This window comes from Brachycentrus maculatus, unplaced genomic scaffold (assembly GCF_059751285.1).
Source record: "Brachycentrus maculatus isolate JH-2025_06_01 unplaced genomic scaffold, ASM5975128v1 h1tg000157l, whole genome shotgun sequence".
NCBI lineage: Eukaryota > Metazoa > Arthropoda > Insecta > Trichoptera > Brachycentridae > Brachycentrus > Brachycentrus maculatus.
The window spans coordinates 14917-42854 of NW_028280910.1; the positions used below are offsets into that span (position 1 = coordinate 14917).

At 33.3% G+C, this 27938-nt stretch overlaps 1 protein-coding gene and 1 long non-coding RNA gene across 3 annotated transcripts; both read right to left on the reverse strand.

Moving 5' to 3' along the window:
- Nucleotides 1–768: 768 nt before the first annotated feature.
- Nucleotides 769–27864, reverse strand: hop (tyrosine-protein kinase hopscotch). 2 transcript variants are annotated; one of them, XM_088261541.1, is made up of 23 exons: nucleotides 27452–27847; nucleotides 26932–27238; nucleotides 25650–25801; nucleotides 25133–25294; nucleotides 23030–23195; nucleotides 22427–22584; nucleotides 21960–22052; nucleotides 21738–21857; nucleotides 20584–20744; nucleotides 19583–19720; nucleotides 11314–11441; nucleotides 11051–11187; nucleotides 9870–10070; nucleotides 9154–9304; nucleotides 7836–7983; nucleotides 7367–7462; nucleotides 6142–6239; nucleotides 5946–6056; nucleotides 5729–5866; nucleotides 4872–5036; nucleotides 3844–4010; nucleotides 2986–3132; nucleotides 769–2212 (listed from the first exon to the last, which is right to left on the reverse strand). In XM_088261541.1, exons 2-23 carry the CDS (start codon nucleotides 27157–27159, stop codon nucleotides 2071–2073), a joined length of 3207 nt encoding a protein of 1068 aa, XP_088117667.1. In that variant the 5' UTR covers nucleotides 27160–27238; nucleotides 27452–27847; the 3' UTR covers nucleotides 769–2070. The 2 variants fall into 2 exon arrangements, with proteins under 2 accessions (XP_088117667.1, XP_088117668.1); XM_088261542.1 differs by lacking the exons at nucleotides 769–2212; nucleotides 2986–3132; nucleotides 3844–4010; ... (8 more) ...; nucleotides 11051–11187; nucleotides 11314–11441 and adding exons at nucleotides 11520–13367; nucleotides 14063–14439 and having other exon boundaries at nucleotides 27452–27864.
- LOC148308545 (uncharacterized) lies at nucleotides 17837–19508 on the reverse strand. Its single transcript, XR_015837666.1, has 3 exons — nucleotides 18566–19508; nucleotides 18198–18497; nucleotides 17837–18118 (listed from the first exon to the last, which is right to left on the reverse strand). It is a non-coding gene; the product is annotated as an uncharacterized LOC148308545 (long non-coding RNA).
- Nucleotides 27865–27938: the final 74 nt, after the last annotated feature.

The following is a 27938-nucleotide window of genomic DNA, read 5'->3' on the forward strand; positions in this document are numbered from 1 at the left end:
TCGTTGTTGTTCTACTTTTATTTGTATAGAATAAATATTTCTGTATCAATTATATCCGTTTAATTGACCATATTATTATGTTACAATAAAATTATGAAAAATCAAAAGCATGTGTACATAATTACAAACGTTTATACAAAAGCAGTCACAGTCTTATTCCACAACACAAATAACATGTGCGTTCATATAAAACATTCAATCAGACATTAAAATAACAATTTTACACGACTACAGTGAAAATTGACTACATAAAGCCTCATAAACATACAATTAATTAACAACATATATAAAACATTCAATTGGAGCAAAGTAAATTTATACAATATCAGCAGAAATCGTTTAACATAAAAAATCAATGATTCTCCTTTTTTATTTATTGATATTCTGTGTAAGGGGATCACAATGTGGTATTTCCGTATAAATTAGATCCATAAAAATTTATTAATTTTTAAGGTGATTTAAATTTTTTTTTTTGAAGTTCTTCAACCTGTGAATTTCAATACCTTTAACATATTTTTTTGGAGCGATAATGAAATTCCATTTGTAGTAATCTGATTCTAAAAATATATCATCTGTAAGTAAAGAATTTAAGCTAAAATAAATATATATGAAAATACTATGTTCCAATCCCTTCATATGTTTATAAATAATATTATGGAAAAAAGTTACAAACATCCAAAAAAGGCTAATGCTGGTGCTTCAATATTATTCAACTGGTATTCTTGAATAAGTTTAAAAAAAATAACTTATTCAAGAATACTAGTTGAAAAGATTTTGAAGACAGTGGTTCTAAAAAGAGGTGTCCGCCTCCTTATGTCAGCACGCTCGGCTACCGTTCTGGAGGTCCCGGGTTCGATTCCTGGGAATTTAATTCCTAGGGGGTCAAATAAATATAAATGATTTTTTCACTTTAATATTTATTAAATATTGCCCTGGACTGGTAACTGAAGCAGAGGACTGATGTCCTTCCTTCGTGTGTTAACGATCAAGATAATACTGCGTTAATATGATGCAGTGCCCTATGCACCATTGGAGTGCGGATAAGGGTTTGAAGAATGAAGGTTCTAAACTAAATCACTGATGTTGGCATCATTTTCTACTCCAATGTCTTTAATCTGACAAACATGGTATTTTTTAAGGGGTATTTTTTTTTAATCTTTGACCATTATCCCTAGGATAGAATTATAATTTTAAAAAAATAGAGCAGTAAAATTAATATTTATACAAGTAATGGTGGAAAAAATAAATAATATTAAAAATATGTCTGTAAGAATGTTTTTTTTTGTTAAACGATTCCTATCTATAGTATAGTAACATACTTATGCGGGTCAACTGTCAATAAATACATGCGTAAGATCCAAGAACACAATCCACATCAGGATATTGAACGAAACCAACCATTCATGATATTATAAAAACACAGTCTAGAGCAAATTCAAGTTATTCTTAACAAATGAAGGCCATCAATTATAAAGTTAGTCAGTTACAGAAAATGAGTTATAATTAGGTAAAAATAGGCATGTTAGGTAAAAATATTAAGTTTTATCTCATTAACAGGGAACAAAAATGCCAGAGTAGCCCCTCGAAGAGACATAAAAATATATTGCTCACTTCCCAGCTCTCTCTTCCGTCTCCTAGAGCCTCTAGTAAAGACCCCTGGAGTAGCCGCTGGGGAGCTTTATACATACACACTTTTATTAAATAGGGTAATTTTTATATCACTTTTACGTTTTATTTCCATCTATCGATCCGCTTAGACTGCATTTTTACAATTCATTACAGTTTGTAATTCAATAAATAACAAATTTTAGGAATAAAACACTTACAATATGGTAAAATTATAAAAATTAACCTTACATAAAACCCGAGCTGTCAAAATTCAAAAGCTGGTTGCTGTCAGAAGGACTTCTGACAAAATGTTCAGAAAATAAATTCTAAACAAGTATGAGAATGTAATAAATATATACATACTTTTAATAATAAGTATGTACGTCTAAAATAACAAGATATTCTACTAATTTTTTTGAAGTCGGACAGCTGTAAAAGTAATAGTAACTAAATCCCAGGTGACTATGTTAACATTCCTTGTTGAAGCTCGGTGCATTTGGCTATCAGTTGCGTGAAGGAGGCCCTCTCAGTCGGGTTGAAGTCCCAACACGGGAGCAGCATATTCAGGTACACTTCTACGGGACAGAACGGGGGGCGGTCCAACCTGATCGGAAATAACATATCAGTACCTTACACTGCGTAGGGCTCAGCTACAGTTGGCATAAGTTTAGTAAGGTCCAGCAATAACTAGGGGAAGCTTTTGAAAATTAGACAAGCTACTGCTAACGTGTATGAGTCCATTGAGGTCAAAATAATAACTATAAATATGCTACAACACATATTTTTTCCAAGAGAAGTATTTGCATAGGGTTTTTTAACCTGCCACTTTCCCTATAAAAGTGTTATTTTTTTGTGTTTGTGAACGTAAGTTAATTTTTTAAGTGGAGTCGATGCGTATAGCACAGTTACTTAAAAGTGTAAACTTGTGTCCCATCAAGAACTATTAAATGTAGAATAATTACTAAAAAATCCAAGAATAATTTGCATTCAGAAAAACATAAAGAACAATTGAAAATAAATTTCCCTTGAATCCATCTTGCAATTGGTGGGAATGGAACTTGCATTGTCAGTTTTGCAGTCAAGTGTATACTCAACTATTCCATGGCAACTGTCTATCAAATTAGTTTAGAAATTTAGAATTTTCTAGAGGAAGTTCATTATGATTCAACCATACATTACGGAAGGTACAAGTAATTGATTAGGGTGAATACTTTGTTATGTTCTTATGTACATAAGAAATACGGCAGTCTTTTTTAAAATTGGTAAATACACTTTATTATCTTTTATCTTATTATCTTTTTTTTTAACCATCTTCTGCTAGTGAGCCAAGATGGAGCAGTCACATGACAGATTAAACCAAATGTGACTTGACTGTACCTTGACAACCTATCCGGAGAAGCCATGTCCGTTCCCCAAGCAGGCGGCTCCTCACCAAAAGCGAACATCTCGTACAGAGTTACTCCATACGACCAAACGTCACTTTTTGTTGAAAATTTGCCATGGTTCACACTTTCTGGAGCATACCTAATAACGTAAACAAAAATTATTACATTTATGTCAACCATTTGATTATTTGCAGAAGCCTTGACAATAATCATTCTTAATATTATTTTTTAACATCTCAACATAGATGAAGAAAAATATGGAAATCTGGGTATTTACGGGGAGTGAACACTTTAAACACATGTAAAATTTACCAATTCTACCTATTATTGACTACCACATTACTAAAAATTTTGGAAGTTCTAAATATATGATCCAATTTCGAAAAATTGTGCTTGAATCAAAGCTTTTTATTAAGCGAAAACTGTTGCAATTGTGTTTCAATCTATGTTGAGATGTCAAAATAATACAAAAAATAACTCCTATAATTGGAGATAATCCAGCTTTGTAAACACGTATTTGGATACACTCAAAATGTTTTTTTTTTTTTTTGGAATCTGAGCCCACCATCTACCCGCAGCAGTTATAGAGTCCTGAGGGACTCTCTGTCAGCTGCACATAGAGGAAAATCTTCAAAATATTTCTGAAGAAATAAATATTGCTCTATTCAATTAATGAGGGGGGAGGAGGATGTACGGACAGAGGCCGACACTTCGTCCCCACCCCTCGGGATCCCCTCATTACCTCTTTTATTTTGAATAAAAACACACTCAAAATGTTGTAAATAATCATTCTGTTTGGGCACTCCGACTCCGACACAATTGAATGAGTAATTGATAAAGTGCTAGTTACCACTTCAGCGGGAGCTCCCGAATCGTTTTGAGGATATAGTAGTTCCCCTGCATAAACTGCGCCAAACCAAAATCTGATATTTTTACATGATCCTCGTTTACCACTAGAATATTCCTAGCCGCGAGGTCTCTGTGAACAATATTCATAGTTCCCAGGTACTCCATTCCCTGCAATATTCAAATATCAATTTAATTTAAGTCTTATTATACATAGTATGTACAGGGAAAAGTAATTAATTCAAAGAACTTTAATTTGAATTTCACAATTTGAAAAAATATTTAGAAATTCTGCTCCTCCTATGATTTTTCAATACAAAACATTCAATAATAAGGAATTTCAAGAAACGTCTTTAATTTTGATTCTCAAGAATCTCCAAATTTTAAGAAAATTAAGGAGAAAATAACTAGTCACTACATGAGAAAAAAATAAAGTTTCGATTTTATTTACCACGTTTTCTTTATTTTCATAAACAAAATATACAAATTACCTTGGAAATATCACCCTGCATCAAATTTCAAATGTTTGAAATAAGTGCATTTTTATTTTCACTCTATACAGACTGAGACAAAGGACATAAGGCACATTGTTTTTATTTTAAAAATATTTGGTTTTTTTTTGCAAACAAGATATAAAATAAAAGCTTAGTAATCTAAAAATAAAAGGGGTCTATTCACATAATTTGTATTTTTCGTAACAAAACAACAAAAGCGGTGAATCAAATGAGTAGTGAAATTCAATTACTAAACTTGTATAAAAAGGGTTAATTTGATTTTGATTAATAAAATTATCCATATACATGTGTTTCAACGACACATTTACTAGTTACATCCTTACAAAATTTCGTCATGTTTTTTTAAATTTCAAATTGTATTTTAATTATATGAAATTCGATAAATTGAACTATTAATTGAATTATCAATTGACTTATTTTTTTGTAAAAACATTATTTTGGGGACTAAAATTTTGTTAAATTTTTCTAATTATGACAAAATTAGAATTAACATGATAAAATCAATAAGAAAACTCACCCTGGCCACGTCGTACGCATACTTGAGTAGCTGAGGAACAGTAATAGTATGTTCGTATATTTTTAAATAGCTCTGCAACGACCCGTGTTGGATGTACTCCATTATCAACACTTCCGGTTCTTCTAAAACTGTTATGATGTCCACTATATTGGGATGCTTCAGAGTCTGTAATTATAACATTGTGGTTTTGATAAAACAATATTAAGTTCTATTACAATATAATTCTGTAAAACATTTTGCTTCCTTTAGAACGGATCGCAAACCTATTTCCTGTGGTGTATCAGTGTGAAGATATACAACAACCAAAAATATTACTATTCTTCTTCTCTAACCCTTATCCACACTCATTGGTGCATTGGGCACTGCATCATATACAAGCAGTTTTATCTTGAATGTTAAATACATGAAGGGAAGGGGATTAGCACTGCGTGTTAGGTACCAGTCCAGGGTAAAATTAAATAAATAAAAGAGTGAAAAATCACATATATTTATTGCGACCCCCTGGGAATCTAACCCAGGATCTTCAGGACAGTAGCTAAACCACTACACTACTGAGGTGAACAAATACCAGATGACCGAAAAAATTTACATATTATATTTATATATATTTATATATATATTTATGGGTTTAATAAGGCATAAGATTTGTGTATGCTATAGAAAGATAACATGATTCCAAGGCATGGCCTAGGTGACATTGTCCATGATAGAAGGACCTAAAACCTGAGGACGAAGAGAGCTGACCACAACAGTCTACAAAGGCGATAAGTTGGGATGGAGCCAGGAAGAAGAAGATAATTATTTTTCTCACTCTCTTGAAAAACATTGCAGTGAAATATTAAATTTAGTAACCTTACCTTCATAATGGCAATTTCCCTGTCGAAATCTTCAAACGAGGTCTGGACAGTTTGTTTCAGTCTCTTAACAGCAACGAGTCTCGGCTCTGAGCCGTCTTTGCATTCTAACGTTCCCTTGAATACTTCTCCGTAAAAACCCTAAAAAAAATCATACAGTGAAATTCACTATTGTTTGACCTTTTCAAAACATTTTTACGATGAACAAAAAATCACTGACCTGTCCTATACGGCCTTGAAGTATGACATTGTAGTCTTCCCATTCAAAAACATCTTGCATTTGGTCCATGGGGAAATTGTTTATATCATAAGGAGGCGTGTCATCATCCGACTAGAACCATAAGATAAACAAATTAACACAAAAATTGTAGATGATGTTTGATTTTGGTGTCAAATAATAATTTTAAATAACATACCCCCCCGTCTAACGTCATTGTAGTATCCACTTCACTGAAGCACGAAGAGGATTCATCCAGTTCGCTTGCCATAGTAAGATTATCAATAACGCTTTCACCTGGAAATTATTACCACTCAATAATTTATCTTCACCTCAAAAAGAAAATTGCAAACACTAATATTTTTTTTTTTTTTTTTTAAGTAGCCCGCAAAGCCTCTACCTTTAGAGACTTATCTGCAGATAGAATAGTAAGGATAGGGAATGTAAATGTGAAAAATACATCACAAACACCTCTCTTGAATTTATTTTACAATTGGCGAGAATCAAACTCGCGACGCCAGTTTCGTAGTCCAGCATCTACCCGACTATGCCAAGGTGCCTGTCTTAGGGCGTTTGTCCACTAAACTAAATTACACGGAATTTTACCGTCCGGAAAGTCAGTGAGCGTTTTAAAACGATGATTGGCTTGGATCGGCTTGTGCTTTTGTCCATTTTTCTTCGGATCGGAGCTCTTGATTGGTGCGTGAACACGTTGCGCGTAAATTTGATCACGCTAAACTGTCGTAGTCGCTTTCATTTTTCAAAACCGGACTACCGGACGGTCAAATTCCGGGTAGTGGACAATCGCCCTTAGGGTGGTGACTGACCGGAGCCATTTCGTCGTAACGTAACATGTTACGGTGCGAGCATTCGTATAGTCAGTACAGCGAGCCGAGCGCTTCATATGGATTCCGAAACTATGGAGTTTCGGATGCTTTCTGATGCTCGCCGCGAGCGATGTTACGACGTTACGTTACGACGAAATGCTTCGGTCAGTTACCACCCTTATGCAGTACAGTAAAAGCTCTTTAATTTGAAGAATGTCAATTTTATTTTTGTCACAATTCTAGGAAATTACAAAATTCTAGTCTCTTTACTAGCTTCTTATATAATGTATTTAATTACTGAAATAATTTTGAAAGACAAAAAATATTTAATCTGAAATTTGAAATAAAATTATAATTTTTATTTCGAAAAGACTCAAAAATCATGTGAAAAAATCTGTGTTTTTTTCTTTGTTTATTTTAAGTAACAGTTTATTTTTTTAAGCTCCTGTCAGTATGTTGGAAATTGAAAATAACACATTAAAAATCCAGGCAATGCAAGCCGACACAATTTGTTTTTAACATTTACGAGATTTAGCAAGAGCTCATCTATAAATCATTGTTTTCCGAGGTTGGGAACTATTCATGAAAAAAAATTACCTGTTACATTGGATGTAAGGCTCTGAGCGGACCCGCTGACGTGGTTAGTTTTGGGAGAAAGAGTATCGTAGACATTTCGCCGGCGGGAATTGTAAACTGAAAAATAAATCAAGCATAATATTTTTTACATTTTTTGACATCTCAACAAAGATGAATAAGAATATGGAAGTCTGGAGATTTACAAGGCTTACGACCTTCATAGGCTAGTTAAAGTGTGATTGATATTGTGATGATAAAGTTGTGATAAATATTGTGAAGTGATTTTTTCACTCTAATATTTATTCAATATTACCCTGGACTGGTACCTGAAGCGGAGGGCTGATCACCTTTCCTTCGTTTGTTAACAATCAAGATAACATGTGTTTATATAATGCAGTGCCCTATGCACCATTGGGGTGCGGATAAGGGTTTGAATTGAAATTGAATTATAGCCTTGGATGCGTTTTTCTGTAAATTGATGTGTTGTTACCTTCATAATGCAGATTGTTGATATCTCTCATGATCATCTGCGGACGCATCCTTCTGTGCTGGTCGTGGTGCCAGCAAGCCTTCATCACGGTGTAAACCTCCTGCGGACATCCGGCCGGCAGCAGCAGGCGACTGCCCCCAACATAGCTCTGTGAGCAAAAACAACAACCAAACACTCACAATTACCAAATCTAATGTAATGAAACATATTTTCTAATTAAAATGTAACTTTGTTTTAAAATCACTATAAATATTTTATTATAACTTAATTATAATGTCTACCGGTTTCGAAGCAATCAGTCTTGATAAAGAAGCGGTTAGCTTCGAAACTGGTAGACATTATAATTAAATTATAATAAAATATTTATAGTGATTTTAAAACAAAGTTATATTTTAATTATAAAATGGAAAATCACAAAGTTAGTGCTTCAAATATAAATTATAAACATATTTTGATTAGTTTATTGGACAAATATTTTTTGTATGTATAAAATCGTCGACATAGAAGCATTTGTTCAAGTAATTTTTTTTACTAAAAAAAGTTAATCTGCAAAAACACAGGTTTTCAAAAGAGGAAAAATACTGTTCTAAGTAATTTCATCAAACAAATATATATCTGACTATGTTGATGTGATGCAGTCCCCTTTGCACCATTGGGTGAATATTTAAAAAATATATACAATTCATAAAATCATCATCACAGGATTTTTTTTCAAATTTGCATTTTAAATGTCATTCTGCATATAGAGTTCTATAATCTGGTAGAATGTACAAATTAATAGGATACATACTTTGCTTATACAAAGAAAATAAAGTTGAGAGCACTATTTTTTTGTTTTTGAAGAAACCATTCTTTCAATTTCAAATATCACAAAATATGCTTTTATCCTGTTTATTCTAGACTATTATTAATTTTTTGATGTTAAAAAATAAAAGTTTTCTAGAATGTAGTAGTGATTTTAGCATAAAAAATCTCTAAATCCCTTAAATTCAGATATTGAATTTAATTTAGAGATATTTTGCAAAGTTCTTCTTCAACCCTTATCCGCACCCCAATGGTGCATAGGGCACTGCATCATATAAACGCAGTGTTATCTTGATCATTGACACATGAAGGCAAGGTGATTACTGCTGCGCTTCAGGTACCAGTTCAGGGTAATAAGTATTAGAGTTAATCGCTTTATATTTATTTGACCCCCCCACCGGGAATCGAACCCGGGACCTCCGGAAAGGTAGCCGAGCATGGTGACCATTACACTACGAAGGCGGACAAAGTTACTAAAGGTGTTTTAACTATTTCCCAAAATTCAGATGGTTACCTTTTTAGTAAAAGTTGGATTGATCTGCGTTGGTGAAATGCCGTAAGAAAATATTTCCCACAGCGTTGTCGCAAATGCCCAAACATCAGAAATTGGGGACATCCGGGCAGAATTCATGTTATTGAAAAACTCTACGGGAAGCCAGTGAAATCTGTAAAGAAAATCATTTTTATTTATATCCATACAGCTACGGACACAAAAACCATCACCCTCGCTAAAAATTAGAAAATTGGCTATAATTAATTTAACTTTATGTAGAAATCGTTATTTTTCAATTAATTAATATATCTGATAATTATTCTTTACTTTTCGGCATAAACAAGATTTTATTTTTCTAAGTTGTAAATAAAAAACAATTTTATATTTCAGGTAGCAGATTACCTGACCCTCGACCACATAACGGATCAGAGCATTTCGTCGTAACGTGTTACGTTACGATGCGAGCATTCGTATAGTCAGCACAGCGAGCCGAGCGCTTCATCCATAGTTTCGCATGCTCACTGATGCTCGCCGCGAGCGATGTTAGGACGTTACGTTACAACGAAATGCTCCGGTCAGTCACCACCTTAAGGTTTTATTTAAGTTTTAATGTGCCTTAGCATGGAATGGACTTTTCCATCTTTTTTGTTATTACAATGTCTCCATATAATCAATGTTAATAGCACAAAAATGGATAAAGGAGTGGATAAATTTAAAGTTAAGCAAGATAAACTCACTCATTCTCCCCATACGTCGTATGCAGACCAGGATCGGAGAGTTTGATGTAGAGATGGGAGTCATCGTGTCCGGCCACAAGCAGCTTGCGACACCGAATGTTTCCGTGGACAATCCCATTCTCCGCCAAGTGCCAGAGGGCGGTAGCGAGAGAAGAAGCACTTTCCACTAGCTCCACAACTCGGATGTTTTTCTTATTTTCTCTGGTTAAAAGGAAAAAACAAGTTACATGATTAAAAGTACACAAAAAATTACAAGGAAAAGAGAAAGATGTTTGAGACACTGTAAAGAAAAAAAAGTACTTTGGCCATGTTATGAAGGGAGAGCAATACTAAATACTATGTGTTATATTACAAGGCCAAATCGAAGGTAACACAGCATTCGAAGATGTACATCGTGTCTTTATAAAATTAATTAACTTTGTTTTCACCACTTTTTTTATTAATACAATTCAACCTACCGGTTTCAACAATACATTGTCATCATCAGGGTTTATTTTAAATCAAAAACATTAAAATACTTTCACCAAACACTTCCACACACTCCATAAAAATCCTAAACAAAGTTAATTAATTTTATAAATATATTATAAAATGTGCCACAAAGTACCTGCGGAAAACATTCAAGAAATGTACATCGTGGTTTAAACACTAGAGAGTGTTCCACTGTAGCACTAAGTTGCTACTTAGAGTGTCTACCAAAGTGATAATTGTGATAATGATTGCCAACCTTTAGCGTGGAGTGTCACATTAAGAAGGTGCAGGAACAAACATTAAAATTATTACATATAATTTTTTTCATTTCATTCAAACCCTTATCCGCACCCCAATGGTGCATAGGGCACTGCATCATACAAACGCAGTGTAATCTTGATCGTTAACACACGAAGGAAAGGTGATCAACCCTCCGCTTCAGGTATCAGTTCAGGGTAATATGGAATAAATATTAGAGTGAAAAATCACTTATATTTATTTAACCCCCCTGGGAATCGAACCCGGGACCTCCAGAACGATAGCCAAGCGTGCTGACCATTACATTACGGAGGCGGACACTATAAATAATAAATACATAACATACAAATACAAATCACAATACATAATACAAATTATTACATAACAAATACATATTCCTATATTATCAACATAGTTAAAATTTCCTCAGAAAAGTGAATAGTCAGCCTTACCTCAAATAAGCGTCAAATGAGCCCATTGGTAGATATTCTAGGACCATAGCTACCGGAGATCTCAGTATAACACCGTACAGTCTCACCAATGCGGAACATTGCAAGAAGGCCCACTGTCCAGCCCTGTCAATGAATTCCTACAATAACAAAAAACGTACATAAATGTTTGATTATTTTATTTTCAATATTGTAACGAAATTCGGAATTTCTTAAATTATATAGGCTACGGAATAGAATTATGATTGGTAAAACGATTGGCATACTTTCATGTTCTCGCTACTAGCATCTTGTTTCAACATCTTCATGGCGACTTCAAACTTCTTAGCCGGAGCCACTTCCCAGAAAGCTTTGAAGAGAAGCGATAAATTCTCTGAACTCGCTATCCGCGTATCTGAAAATAAAAAAATACACTTATGATCATTGTTCTTCGGGGATCACAATCTAAGTGATTGGTTTGCTTCATGTATACTCCGTTTTTTGTCTTTTCAACTCGGCAGGTTGAATGATCATTACCACATAATAAAAACCAAGCCAAATTGAACCAGTTAATATTTTTTCATGTAAAAATGAGACTTATTTCAAAAGGTTTGTATTTTTATTACTTGTACATATTGTTGTACAGATCAACCATCTAAATTAAATTGCTATAAAAAAATATGAAGTAGTGTTTTTATATGGGTACTTATGTTGAAATACCTAAAGTTGATAAGGTATGATATTCCTAAAAACTCAAAATAAAGCAAACACTTTTTTTTTTATTAATCTTTATTAAAATGCGCAAAAGTTCAAAAGTAATCAACTAATCCTATGTGACAAGTAAAGTTGAAATATATTTACAATATTGTGAGTGTGTCCAAATCTTTGAACGTATAAATATTAGATTTAACCCCTGAGAGATTAAATAAGAGAGTTAAATCCATTATTTGTGTACTTTCAAACATTGGAAAAACTCGAAATATTGTTCACATAAAAAATGATCAAAAGCTATTGACTTAACAAAACTTTCAAAAGATGGCGTTCAAACAAACGTATGTAGTGGTAGTTGTAAATGGAACACATACAACTTCCAAATATCAAAACAATATGGATGTTCAATCATATGCAAAATGGTGGATGTTACACAATGTTTAAGTAAGACATTTATTACTATTATTATTAAATGTCTTACTTAAACATTTACATGTTTAAGTAAGACATTTATAACGCAGTATATATGCGTCAAAAAACAAACATGCCCAATTCTATTTTACCAAGATGTACTATTAGAATCCAAGGCACTCCCTCTAAGTCTCTTTGGTTTACGATTATATGCAGTTAAAGAACTCGTAGAACCGATAAATGGTGACAGAGAAGAAAAAATATTACTTTTAGAAATCTCATCACTAAATATTTTATCCTCTTTATCATTTTTCACTTCAGTTTTCTTGGGAGATTGTGCGTTGCTTGCGATAGAGGGAATACCAGAATAGGACAATTTAAAACAGAAGAAGAAACCCACACAAGTAAATAGTACAAATAAAATTGTAAAAGTAATAAAAAATGCCAAGACATTATTTTCACTCCCAAACAGTTTAAAGAAGCGTCCTAAAACTGGATCTTTCATGAGTGAAACCAGAATGCTTGAAGATTTTACGCGAAGTTTGATAATATTGGTGGTCCAAGTAAAGTCATCGCTTATGATTTGACATTTCCATTCTCCTCCATAAGATTCCTTTATTTGCACAGCTTCTGTATTAGTAACAGATAATAGAGTGATTCCGTAATTTTTGTATAGTTTGTCATTAAGAAACCATTTTTGGGATAGTTCTTCGTACACAGAACCTAATGGAATACCATTACAAGGGAAAAGTAACTTAGTACCGATTTCTGCTTCAAAATCGTAGGATTCACTAATAACAGCGAGAGACTCAATGCTAACAATAATTTGAATGTCATTGTGTTTGAGAATAAGAGAATAAACACCACTTTGGGCTGAAGTCGCATGTTTTATAAACAATATAGAATGCAGCGAGTTCCATTTTTTATAATAAATTTTATCAATTAGTTCTCCATCAAATATCCAAGATAAATTGAATTGAGGAAATTCATTATGAAACAGGTTTGCCATCTTAATTGAATGATCGAAGGTGACGTCGGTCCCTTCTGTAACTAATTTACTAGAATAATATTTTTTTAAGTATAATTTAATTTTTGGCACTAAATCCGGAGGCAGATCACCGCACTCAAAATCATTGCAGCGCCCGGATTCGTATTGTATTCCCGCACAGCTTCTTCCCAATATATTTGGCTGAGGGTTATTGCACTTTCGCGTTCTTTGCTAAAACAAATATAAACAAGACAGAATTAATTTTAAATGTGTTACGTTTTAACACAATGGCAATATGTATGTCCTAAATTGGCTAAAATGAGTTACGAGTATTGGTGAAAAAATGACACAACAAAAAAACAATTATTTTGTGCTTCGTTGTCACTCTATGCGGCTCCCATTTTTCGGGAATTACCACTGTTAATCAGGTTTTTTAGTAAACTTTTTTTCGCTTATGAAGATCGCTTTCAAAAACATTTTTTCATACCGAATAAGCAACATTTTATCAGAGGATATGGTAATTTTCAAATAGTTCTTGTTTATTTTTGACCACAAAAATGCCAAAAAAATACTACTTTTTTGATATTTTTTTGTGTAAAAAGGTTAGAACTGTTTTAAATTATTTAATAGTTTGCCGTAGAAAATGAAGACCAAATAAATTAGTAGTTGAATGATAACTATGATAATAAAAACCACAATTTAAGGATAGTGGTAATCCGTAAAACGATGTCCTGAATAATAAAATCTTATGAGAATGTCGCCATTGCGTTACAAGGATTTGTATATAATATGTATATCATTATCACAACATTTATTTAATAATAATAAATATTTGCATTATTCTGATATCTCAAATATTTAATTTTGACCTTTCTTTCTGCTGCCTGTATTAAAATAGATAATTATGCAAAAGTGAGACAACTTACTCCAGTTCCTCCCCCACAGCTGACGCTGCATCTCCACGGAGTCCAGTCACTCCATCCTCCATCTATAGCGGATGCATCGGGATCCATCGGGTTGCAGTTAGCTGACCATGTAACCCACCCACTTCCCGCAGTCACAGAGAACCAGTAAAAAACCAGGGGTTTTGATGAATTGTATGACAAGATGACTTTATCATTAACCAGGATACTTAATTGATAATACCCAAATTGCATTAAAAATTTGGTCCACCCTTTTTTCCCAAAAATGGGATGTTGCTCATTAACAGATGTTAACACTTTGGTTTGCGATGTTTTGTTTTCCACAAGTCTAATTGTATTTTTTACATTGTCAAAGAATATCATGTAATGATCAGTAGTATCTAAAAAATAATGATAAAACATGTGAAATCAGTGGATTACATATTCTGTTGTATAAGGAAGTAAACATAGGAATCTCCAAAGTAATAATTTTTATCTGCACTACTTGAAGATTCAAGTTTATGGTAAAACAATTGAAACAATATAGAAACGGATTGCAGACACTTTGCATAGAACCCTACTGTATGTATATTATGATTTTTTTCAAACCATAGATTAGCTTTTATATTCAATTTTTAGGTAAGCGCCCTCAATGTAGAATTTACAAAAATGGCGCTATTAAAATTATTATTATTATTAGATCTCCAAGTGAAATCAGCTCTAAAATGAATGGAGATTGCTGTGTTTGTTTTTCAAACCCCAATTTCTATTCAAAATATATTGACAACTTTACTTGGTAAAATGGAGAGAGTTATAATAGCTATTCCAGTACCCCGTACAGACAAAGAAAGTTGATCGTAATACAGTTTCTTCTCCTTTGACCACAATCCTATTGACATGAATCGGGAGATTTCATCGGATGTAGTATTTTCAATTATACAATCGCTGTCAGAAAAATGAATTCCAATAGGATGGTTATTTAATGGTAGAAACTGAATATATAAAGGTTCGAAGGCATACTGAGCTCTTTCACTTTGCCACCTGAAAACTGGATTCCGAATATTTTTGTATCCAAACTGAACACTTCCCTTGGCTAACTTCAGCCAGTACCTCCCCCATTTACCGATGGAAATCAATTCTGGTAAGGTTTTATTTTTTAGTATAAATGTCTCGTTTGATTCGACCACACCACGACGTAACACTATTTTCATTCCATCATTTTCTATTGAGAGGGTGTGGTATTCCTTGAAAGAGGGTGGAAAATATTTTATATGCAACGCGTGCTGGCGACTTGTATCCCAACCTTTTACTGCAAAATTTAATGCTGTAATAACACAAATGCAATTTAAAAAAAAAAACATATCATCAAACATTATACCACTCTTATATTTATATTTACCACGATACTTCCACGTTGGTAAAATGTACATAAAGTTGTTCTGAACAGGTGTTACAAAAACAATAGTAGATTCCCCGAGTTCATCGCAGTTAGTTACATTACATAGGTCAATAGGAACCAGTTTGTGCGTTGTATAACACCAAGGCCCTACAATAAGTAAGTGTAATTATGAAGAAATAATTTAATTTCAAAACATAATCAAATAACTATTGATACAAAAAAAATAATCTAGTAAAATTTTCATTGCCTGAGATTATTGAAACTAATAATAAATAATAATAAAACCCTTATCCGCACCCCAATGGTGCATAGGGCACTGCGTCATATAAACGCAGTGTTATCTTGATGGTTTACACATGAAGGAAAGGTGATCACCCCTCCGCTTCAGGTACCCAGTCCAGGGTAATATTGAATAAATATGACAGTGAAAAAATCACTTATATTTATTTTACCCCCCTTGGGAATCGAACCCGGGGCCTCCAGAACGGTAGCCGAGCGTGCTGACCATTACACTACGGAGGCGGACTCCTATTATTGAAACTATACAAATTAAATAATATACACTATATTCGCTGATGTTGAGAAAGAAAAAGATTTACCTGCAATATTCCATGTTGGATTTCTACAATAGTTTTCAGCTTGTGAAATATTCTCATAAAAATCGAAAGCCTTAGAAACAAATTGTGACTTTTTATCTATGTCGAGATTATTCCAATTGAGGCAAGTATAATTGTGTCTATAATGAGGCAAGTATAATATGTCTATAAATACAAATATATGTCAGTGCTAAGATTCTCACAATCAGGCAAAATATTATATTTTTTATGTTAAAGTCAAATATACCTGGTCACATTATATTTACCGACATAATCAACACCAGTCCCCGCTAGAGTGCAAAATATATCTGAGCAATTTCTCACTGTACACGGAGTCTCTTTTAGCCCGGATGGTGTAATAGCCACGCAAGAAGGGGTGTTTATACTTTTGAGGAAATTTCTACAATAATTTTTCTGCACAATAAGAAACGTATCATTAAGATTTATTTTCTTCTTTTGCTGAGGAATATTAACTGTGTCAATCCACGGAATGCAAGGAAAACCTAAAATATTACCAAATCTATCTAATGTGCATGTACTAGTGTATCAATACGAGTACTCATTTATTGAAGTCTATAAATAACTAAAGAAAATTAGTAATAAATTAAAACTACACTATTAAAAATATATTGAATTAAAAACATCGCTTTATCCAATGTAAATAAAATTATGCACATAACACAATGGTAGAACATACTACACTATGTAGTTTAAAGCACAGAAGAACACATTAAAAACTCAATCAGATAAAATACAAAAAAGTAATATGCGTAACAGATGGACAATATAATTTCAAAGAGTTTAAAACAGTCGGTAAATGTGAGGTTTAATTCCAAACTCAGCTATGATGCTTTTTGAAACCTATGGAATTGTAAAAAAAAAAATATCTAAAAACAGTTTTTGGTTTTGACACAATTTTTTTTCCATTACATATTTACAAGAAAGTTTATCACAATTTTTTATGACCAAATAATAAAATTACTTTTTTCTTCATAAGATTGCATTTAAAGGCCTTTTTTCATTTCCGATTACAGCTTAGTTTGGAATCAAGTCCCAAAAATGTATGATAAATGAAGTATGTTCATACCATCGGATGTAACTGACTGCTGACCGGCATATTCAAAATCAGAAAATGGCGAAGCACATTGTGGTGGGTACGCTGAAGGAACGGGATCCGGTTTGCAACCTAATGTCCAGTGCGAGATGCTATTCCTGGAGCCTATCGAGAACCATCTGACGCCTTGTAGATTGTCATTAACCAAAGATAAAATTGCAACATAACCCGTCTCATGCATCCAGAAAAGGGTTAACAAATTGAATTCAATGGATAACAAGAATTCGTTCCAATTCCAATAATCCAGAATATCAGAGAGTTTTACTTTCTTGAATATAATTCTTTCCCTGTTAAAATCCTCAAATATTATTTGAGACATGCTTTCTTTTCCGATGATAACGATGAATCTAGAGTTATATCCGACTGATGTAGAGATCAATTCGATACAAACGGAACGATGGCTTCGGACATGAAACACTTGTTCGTATTTCAGGGAATTTTTAGCCAACATCTTTTTGATTAAGAAATTTTCATCAAACATTGTGTGAATCTCGCACACGTCTTGGCTTTGGTTAATAAATTTCCACAGAAGATTGGTGCCATGGAATGAGTAGTATGACAGTGTGTTCAAATTGAGTAGTGGACAGTTTTTTGAAATACTACCTCGGTACAATATTTTATCACCATCTCTTGGTAAACCTGAGATTGGAAATCACAATTTAAATTGAAAAAAGATAAAAATATGACTACAATAATTAATAAAACATCTAAGGGATAAGTGAGAGGCAACTAAATACAGAAAATTGAAGAACACATATTTACTAAATGTGATATCTTCACAAACTAAACCCAAAGTTTAAACATAAAATTTTGAAAAGTTTATATTTATTTTGATACAAAAAATATATAATTACTTAATACAACATCATCATTACTCCATTGCAGCAGAAAAAAAGTGTATTCAGTACTTTTTAATAATACGGGATGAAGTTCAAGGAGAATTTTTTCCGCCCCGATTGTTAATCCGGAACCTAAGCAGAGTAAGAATGCAAATATCTATACATTTATAAGTTATAATTGAGATAAGGTGAAGTTTGAACAGCTATTTACCAGCACTCGATATGGTGATTTCCAAACCCATCCCCCAATGGGAAATATTCTGAATTGTGGCCGGTATATCGAGTACAGAAAGTAAAACTTTCCCATAAGCATTCAAAATGGAATCAGGATCCCATAATTTTAAGCCAAAGTACAAACTGGGATTGGAATGATTCAAGGCAATGTAATGCGTGTAATAATTGTAAATTTCATGAGTAAATATGACGCCTTTCATATTATCACAGAAGTCAACATCGCAAAAATCTTGTTTGTACATATTCTCCATTGTCGACTTAATGTAACACCAAGGACCTAATGAGAACAACAATTAAAATCTTCCTGTTTTTCGTAAATATGTTATTTCTAAAAATATGAATCACCTCCAATATTTCCATCAGGGTTTCTACAAAAGTTATGTACACTAAAAACACTGTTTTCTGGAAATCTCTTTTTATAATACAATACTCCATTTTCTATATTTCCTGAAAAGGATATCACCTTATTTTGGCTCCAACCGTGGAGCCAATTTTCGCATTGTTGTCCCGAAACACTTGTGCGAACAGACCCGGAATATTCCATCCCAGTTCCTGATATTCTACAAGACCCGGACACGCACAGTGGAATGTCGCAATAATCCCAAACACTCGCGTCGACAACGTAACACCATGGACCGTTAGCATTTTTAGTAGGATTCCTACAATATTTGTTAGCTAGAAAAATAGACTGTTCGGGAAAGTCTGTACTGTTTATACTGGTATTAATCTCATGGACAGGTTTTTGGGAATGCCATCTCTGACAGTATTTTCCTTTACTGGATTTATAAATTTGCCCCGTAAATCCGATGCCTTTATGAGACATCTTGCAAGTGGAATAATTCGGAAAACTATTGTTTTTAAAGATGGACGCTTCAACCCTATATTCTAAAATTATAAACATAATATAGGGGACTAAAATTAAATAATTTAATAAAAACACCATATTAACAACGACAGCAGAGTACAATAAACTATGTACAATTCTGACAAGGAGTTAAAATATAAAATTAACAAAAGAAACATGTGTAATAAGTCAAAATGAAAATTAATTTGAATAAAGAAAATCATAAGTATCAATATTTTAATTAACATATCAAAATACAGAATGAAACTCACCTGTTGTCTTCGTAATCTCATAGAATAAAAATTAACAATCAAATTTTTTTCACAATATAAACTATATGCAGTACACGTAATTTTTTTCCCGATTTCAGTTTAATATTTAGTATAAAAATGGATGCCAGGACAGATGCGGGTACCCGTGACATCTTTTGAGAAATAGATTTGATGGTAGCCGTAGCAGCGTATTACCGAAAACATTTGCGCATTACGAGTAATTTATTATAAAAAGTATAGGCTTACTTTTAAAAACTTTGATATCTCTAGCGTGAATACAGCGGGGTCCCTTGATCTTAGACAATACACTCTCTAAGCTGTCCACACCGATCCGACTCCCTCCACCGAGGATAGTGTCTTCACAAAGGAGAACTTGGGACTTGTCTGGAAATTATAAAACTAAGTTATACACGCATGATTGTACATTGACTATCAGTTATTATTCGTGGTGTGTTGTGGGAGAATTTTGGTTCCTTTAATACCAATGCAGTATTTTCACAAATCAATGTGAAATGTCACAGTGGAGTTTCACACCGGTCATGGGAAAGTAAGGTGTGTAGCGAGTGTAGCGTCATGGACATGCCTTCTTCTCTCGTCTCTTATCTGGGCCCAATGGTGCATAGAGCACTACATTAAGTTGCACAATGTTCACTTAATCATTAATTATATGAAGGCAAGGTTATTCGTCCTAGGCTTCAGGTAATGTTAAATAAATATTTAAGTGAATTATCTTTTATATCTGGAAATCAAACCTAAGACCTCTAGCAAGGTAGCCAAATACGCTAACCAGTAAACTAGAGGTAACAATACACATGTACTACCCAAAAATGTAATTTTGTACGTAGTTTAAACCCATATGGAAAATTTATTAAACATCATAAAAACTAACATCGATATATAATTATCATCGTAATTTTAAAACAAAAAAATATTTGAAAATACTCTATTATTCTAGACTACTTCTAGGCTATAATAATAGACAAAACATGATTTATTATAAAACAATAAAATAATTATACTAATTATTCTTCCCAAGGGGGGTAAAAATAAATATAAGTGATTTTTTCACTGTGATATTTATTCAATATTACCATGGACTGGTACCTGAAGCGGAGGGCTGATCACCTTTCCTTCATGTGTAAAACGATCATGATAACACTGCATTTATAAGACACAGTGCCCTATGCACCATTGGGGTGCGGATAAGGGTTTTATTATTAATTATTCTTAACAAATCAGGAACTTACCATACTCGGATGGAGGTAAACACTCTTGGAGATGAATGCTGTTTTCAGGATCTTTGTGACAAGAAATCAACTCGACTAAACTCATGTACTGACTTTTGTCCTTATCATGTAATACATACGCATTTCCTATTCTTTCTATCCTATAAGTTTCAGGTTTTGTACTAGAACAAACAAAAAATATTATACATATATCATTATTTTAAAAATACACTTAAACTTCTATATAACAAGCATTCATTACTATTTAACAAAGTTGTTTTTACTGACATACATTTTTTTAAAACCCTTACCGCACCCCAATGGTGCATAGGGCACTGCTTCATATAAACGCAGCGTTATCTCGATCGTTTACACATGAAGGAAAGGTGATCAGCCCTCCACTTCAGGTACCAGTCCAGTGTAATATTGAATAAATATTAGAGTGAAAAAATCACTTGTATTTATTAAACCCCCCTGGGAATCGAACCCGGGACCTCCAGAATGGTAGCCGAGCATGCTGACCATTACACTACGGAGGCGGACATACCTCCCTTAATACCAATTTAAGATTTCGCCTACCAGTGTAAATAAAGAAAAAGTATCTTATATGACAGCAATACCTCGTAATAAAGGATCTTTACCAGATGCAAGCAGCTATGTGAAGATTAAAAAATGAGCAAGTATAAATTCCAGATGTGTGAATGTTTCACACACAAATTTTAACTGTCAGTGTTCAGATAACATAAAATAATATTAATAAAATCTTTAACATAGATACTTCCCAATGTTTTTAAGAAAACGTAATCCAACGGAAGTATTTTTGTTTATATTGACGATCGTAAATTTGAGTGGCAAATACGAATGGAAATTCTGAATTTAAAATTATATCTACTCTTATCAAAATAAATGTGAAGTGCTATTTTAAAACCACAATAGATAAATATTTTGACTAAGTCAAATAATAAAGCTTCAATAATAAAATAACAACTATATGGCTTTTTTCCATATTTATGTGAAAAAATGTGGAAAAAACAATAGTCGTTATTTTATTATATGAAATGCAGTTCCATCAAGAAGTTAGTTAACTCAACAAAGTTGTAGATCTGTCTTTAGTAAGTAAGACAATTTTTACAATCGAAAACTAACTTATGGCAAAATACGTAAAATAAATCTACCTGTTTTTTGAGCATACATCAAGATAGTAAGTATCAAAGTGTTTTTCACACTGTCTCAGTATGAAGCATCCTGGTTTGTTAGCTCTTTTCTCTTCTAATTTGTGATATGAGAATTCTCCGCTGAAAAGACAAAAACAATATTTTTATCAAATTTTTAACCAAACCAAAAGTTTATGTCTAATACAATGTAGTGTCTTTTACTCCAAAAACAAACAAACTTACCCCACAGGTCCGTGGCACTTCATATTATGTAGCAATTGCAAAGACGGAGATGTCACCACTTTGCATAAATTAAATATCCATTTTACCATTAATCTGAAAACATATAATATAAATAAATTTGAATTCTCATCGTATTGTATACTATGTATTATGTATTTTGGACACAACTCTAAAATATAAAAAAAGTGGTATGATATATTTTCAAATACTGTAAAGTAATTTTATACATTTAAATTGTATAAAACTTCAATTTATACACGACAAAGTGGAATAATCTCAAACTCGTAATATCAAATTATTATAAACATTTTATGTAATTTTTCTGCAATTTTTTTTCCATATGCTTAAAACTTGGATAACATCATTTTGATATTTGATAAAATAAATTCGATATGGCTATTTATGTACATTACTGTGGCGTCTGAATTGTTTAGATTCAATAATAAATTGAAAATATTTATTATTACCTATAGTATCCATCACAGACGCTAACAAAGGAGAGCATTTGAGGCAATTCGGAAAATTTTAAATACACGGGAATTCCATTTCGTCTGCTGATTTCGATAGTTCCATCTCGACGCGAAGACATAAAGCATATTTCATCTATTGTGCATACATGCTCCCACTGGAAAATAATCATCAATTATTCCAAAACATTTACCAAATGCAATTAGTTATGATAAATGCAATAATAATAAATAAATAAGACCTCCATAGTGTAATGGTGAGCACGCTCGGCTACCGTACTGGAGGTCCTGGGTTCAATTCCCAGTGGGGGGGTCAAATAAATATAAGTAATTTTTTTCACTCTAATATTTATTCAATACTACCCTAGACTGGTATCTTAAGTTGGGAAGTGAGGGCTGATCATGTGTTAATGATCAATATAACACTGCGTTTATATGATGCAGTGCCGTATGCACCATCAGTTGCGGATGAGGGTTAGAAGAAGAAATAAAATTATAATAGCCTATTGAATAAATTAATTATTTCTGGTTCATCACTTTTGGGTCATTCTTTAAACATTTGACTTGGTATAGTACTTATATAGTAATATGTGCGAAGCTTACCTCTTTTTTGTTCTTGTAAAATATTCTAAGTCCAGGCTCATCCTTGTGAAACGGAGTTACGTGCACAACTATGGGAATAACACTGTCATGGAATGCTTCATACTCTTCCGAGAGATAGTTTGGTGCCATTGTATTAAATTGCTTTAAGTATTGTTCTTTTATAAATCTAAAATAATAAAATAAATAATCACTATTAAAGTTACCATATATAGGGTCCGCCATCTAAAGTTTTTTTTTTCAACTAGTGCTTATTTCGTGAATGGTAACACTTAGCTCATGTCTGATTTGACAGATAATTAGTTTTATCCTTCCGCTGAGCGAATATGGTTGTGTATACGCTTGAACAACGCTGGGAAATATTGCGACATTACTTTGAAAATCATGGTAATGTTGCAGAATGTGTGCGAAAATTGCGTACGGTTTTTGGAAGAAGAGAAGCACCGTCAGCTCCGTATGTTCGTTATCTTGTGAAAAAAGTGAAAGAAACTGGCATCCTCATCGATAAACCAAAGCGTGAAAAGCCAAAAACAGTGCGTACACCCGAGAATATCGATGTTGTGGCAGAAAGTGTGCGTGAAGCGCCATCAACATCAATTCACCGTCGTTCTCAACAATTGAACATTTCGGAGACATCATTGAGACGAATTTTGCATAAAGACCTTGGTATGACGCCATACAAAGTCCAATTGGTTCAGGAGTTGAAGCCAACTGACCATCCAATGCGTTTTCGCTTCGCTGAGTGGGCCTGCGATCGACTTACAGAAGATGCCGATTTTGCCAAAAAACTCATCTTTTCGGATGAAGCTCATTTTGATCTTGGCGGGTATGTAAACAAGCAAAATTGTCGTATTTGGGGTACAGAAAACCCGCACGCATACATTGAAAAGCCGGTACACCCAAAACGAGTCACTGTTTGGTGCGGATTTTGGTCCAGAGGCATAATTGGGCCATTTTTCTTTGAAAATGAGCAAGGAGTGGCCGTTACAGTCAATGGCGATCGTTATCGGGCCATGTTGAACGGATTTTTGTTCACAAAAATTGAAGAGGAGGATATTGGCAACATTTGGTTTCAACAGGACGGCGCTACGTGCCACACAGCCGAAGCTACACTCGATGTTTTTTATAGCATTTTCAAAAAAAAAAAGTTATTTGGCGGACCCTTTACAAGAATTAAAAAATTACATTGACTTTTTTGATCAGAAGAGGTAAATTGATCCTGAGAATTAGTGTTGCCCCTTGTACCAGGGTATCAGGTTCCCAATACTTAAAAGTGTGGCAAAAACGGACAGTTTGGCGGCAATTCTCTTCTCTCTCTTGTCAGTGTGTCTTAACTTGGAAAGGTGCAAAGCGGTTGACAAGATTCTAGAAGCGTTTTGTGAAATCATATTATTAGGCAACAGATATAAATTAAGTTAGTACCAATAAGCAGGACTTTTTTTTAAACAAAAAAGGTCCTGGAACTCACTTCATGTCAAGCTTTTTATTTTTAATTAATGTTTTAACTAACTAACAAACTAACCATCACGCAGCTTCCTCTCAGGGGTAGGCAGAGAGAATCGAACGCCACACCACTCTGTCTTTGCAAACATTCTTTGCCCCTTCTACATTCATGCATCTCCTCATACATACACAACGATTATTACGACTCCTGACCCGGCCGCTTTCAGGTATTTGACATACCCGATTGTGCCAAGTTTTCCTCGGTCATCCTCTGCTTCTTTTTCTTAGTAAATACATACCACTTTTTCTTAAAATCTACTGTGACACGTGTTTCAATACATTTCGCATCATTTTCAAACACCGTAAATGGATAGATTTTACCACAAAGTGACTGCCGAATCAATTAATAAAATTATTCAAGCTTTTTACTCAAACAAATTATATTCAAATATCATTTAACTAAAATTTAAAGCCACTTTTCCAATCATTTTGACGAATTTTATAAACACAAATTGTTATTACGTAAGCACAAACATTGTTTCGTCTAATATATTTTGAAAAAAAATAAAAAAATATTTTTGAAAAAAGGTACTGGAGCGCCGTTTCACCGCATTACAAGGAAAAAAAGCCCTGCAAACAAGTATAACGATAAATTAATTTTACCCAGGATCAGAGTAGGATGATCTAGAAAACTGTATCAGCGTATTGTGAATAGGTTTTTTGGTAAATAGCCTATGTTTTTTTATCACTTCCCTTGGGATATATTTTCTATAATCTTTTTCTAATTCTTCGACATTCCTTTTCTCCTCCACCATTAGACGATACCTAAAAATATTAATACAAATTAATCATTCAAATAAATTAACCTATTTTTTTTAGCTAAAAATATTATTTACAATAAAACAACATCATTTAATGTACCTGCAGACAGTTGGTAGAATTTCATATTGAATTGTTGGGTAATATATCCAAAATTAAACAAGATTTATTGGATTTGAATTCTACATTTATTTATGTACATATATGTTAATACGTGACGCGTTTCGTCTTATAAAGACATTATCAAACACTCTGTAGAATTCAAATCCAATAAACCTTGTTTAATTTTGGAAATATTACCCAACAAAACAACATCAGGTTAATAATGATATACATAATTAAAATGATAAATGAAACATACATGTCGGTAACTCCCAATCCGAGTAATTCATCTCGGTGCTTAGCGTAAACAATTTCAGGTACTCTGTTATCCCATACATCGCTCTTTACTTGATGAAAATAATAGTTATGCGCCTGTGGATCTAGGGTCTTCAGTCGCACAAGATTAGGAACCTGAAATAATATAAAAATTTAATATACTAACTGAAATAAGCAACTAACAACATTTATTCATTTACAAAAGTCATCAATACAATACACAGGTGAACAAATACCAGATTATATATTATTTATTTCTTTTGGATTTAATAAGGTATAAAATTCATGTATGCTACAGAAAGATAACTTGATTCGAAGGCATAGCCTAGGTGACATTGTCCATAATAGAAGAACCTTAGCACTGTAGTTAAACACGCTAACCATTACACCACGGAGGTGACAAATCAATAGTATAATTAATTGATTGATTAAACCATATCTGCCCCCTAGGTGGAGCATATGGAGCCCACAAACTGTCTCCAGGCTGTTTGCTATCAGCTCCTTTGAATCCTTCCAAGTCAGATCCGCCTTGATAGTATAATACAATGGATCATTTTAGACAGGAGGAATATCTAATTTAACATACTCAACATATAAAGGATTGACATTAGACTAATTTTGTGTTTATAACAGCCGATATAATCAACATTTTCATTCATAATTTTCTTTTTCAAAATTCACCTTAGTAAAAATGTTATTTTCGCAAGTTGACAACGAATGATATCACAGAAACGTATCCACACTACTAATATTACAGCTCTATAAAGCAGATACATAAAGGAATACGCCCCATAACACACCCGATGACGGACAGCGGTGTTCGTTTTTCGTTTTATTAAAGTATCTAAAGTTTAAACCTTCATATCTCCCTTACTTCTCTACAGATTTCAATAAGAATGCTACCGATATTCTTGTGATTTTTCATATTAATTTATTAGCCAATAATAACACATGATAAGAATGATCCATTGTTTTTGCAAAAGTATAAATAAATTTGTCCGCCTCTGTAGTGTAATGGTCAGCACGCTCGGCTACCGTTCTAGAGGTCCCGGGTTCGATTCCCAGGGGGGGTCAAATAAATATAAGTGATTTTTTCACTCTAATATTTATTCAATACTACCCTGGACTGGTACCTGCAGCGGAGGGCTGATCACCTTTCCTTCGTGTTAACGATCAAGAAAACACTGTGTTTAAATAATGCAGTGCCCTATGCACCATTGGGGTGCGGATAAGGGTTTGAATTGAAAATAGATAAATAAACTTACCCGGTATCTTATTCTTAGAACGAGATTGTTGTAGCGCTCGATGGACGTATTGGGAGCGAGATAAATATTGGAGTTGGGCAATCGGAGGGCAAACAGCGTCGTGGCAATGGGCGATATTTGCAACTTCCTACACACCAACATGCACACGTCTTCAGCCAACGATGTGGGCGAGCACTCCACTGCCTCTGCCTTCTCGCGAATAGCAACATTTATATTGATGAGAACCATTTTAATAGAACTAATATCAATGCTTATTTTCAAAACCAAGCATGGGTACAGTGTTTATTGATAGTACCCATTTTCGCTCCTAAAAATAAAAACATACACAATAAATTTAAGTATTTACCACATTATAAACTACCTTGGGTGCATTTTGGAAATTAAAGAATATTACACAAATTTGTATATTTTCATGGCTTGATCTGCATCAAACATTTGAACAACTTAAATATATAATTTGTTATCAATGGAGGTCGATATGATAAAATTACTGGGGAAGTTTGTTTATATGATCTCTCACCTTCTAATTATCGCTCGATCCGATCACTGGAGGACTGTTTCGATAAGTTTTAAGTAAAATTCTTTCTGTTAGGAGCTAAAATGGTCATCAAGGGCAACTTCAATTCAGGCCGGTTTTCGAAAGGAATTAAAGTAAGCCGAAATTATTACAACACTATAAAAGACAACTTTAAAAAAATCAAGAATTAAATTCCATGATATTTATAATGTAAATAACATTATTATTATTATCAAAGTAAAGTATAATATTATGGTCACATACACACACACAAGCCCAAATATTATGTGCACAAGCCGATAAAAATTTTCGACAGTAAACGACCATAAATATAAATTATAGATGAGCCATAGACCACACACATCATGGTACCTAAGTGTTAAAAAATCACAAACCCAAATATGTATCTCTATATAAACCCTTATCCGCGCCCAATGGTGCATAGGGCACTGCATTGTATTGACGCAGTGTATTTTCATCATTACCGAAC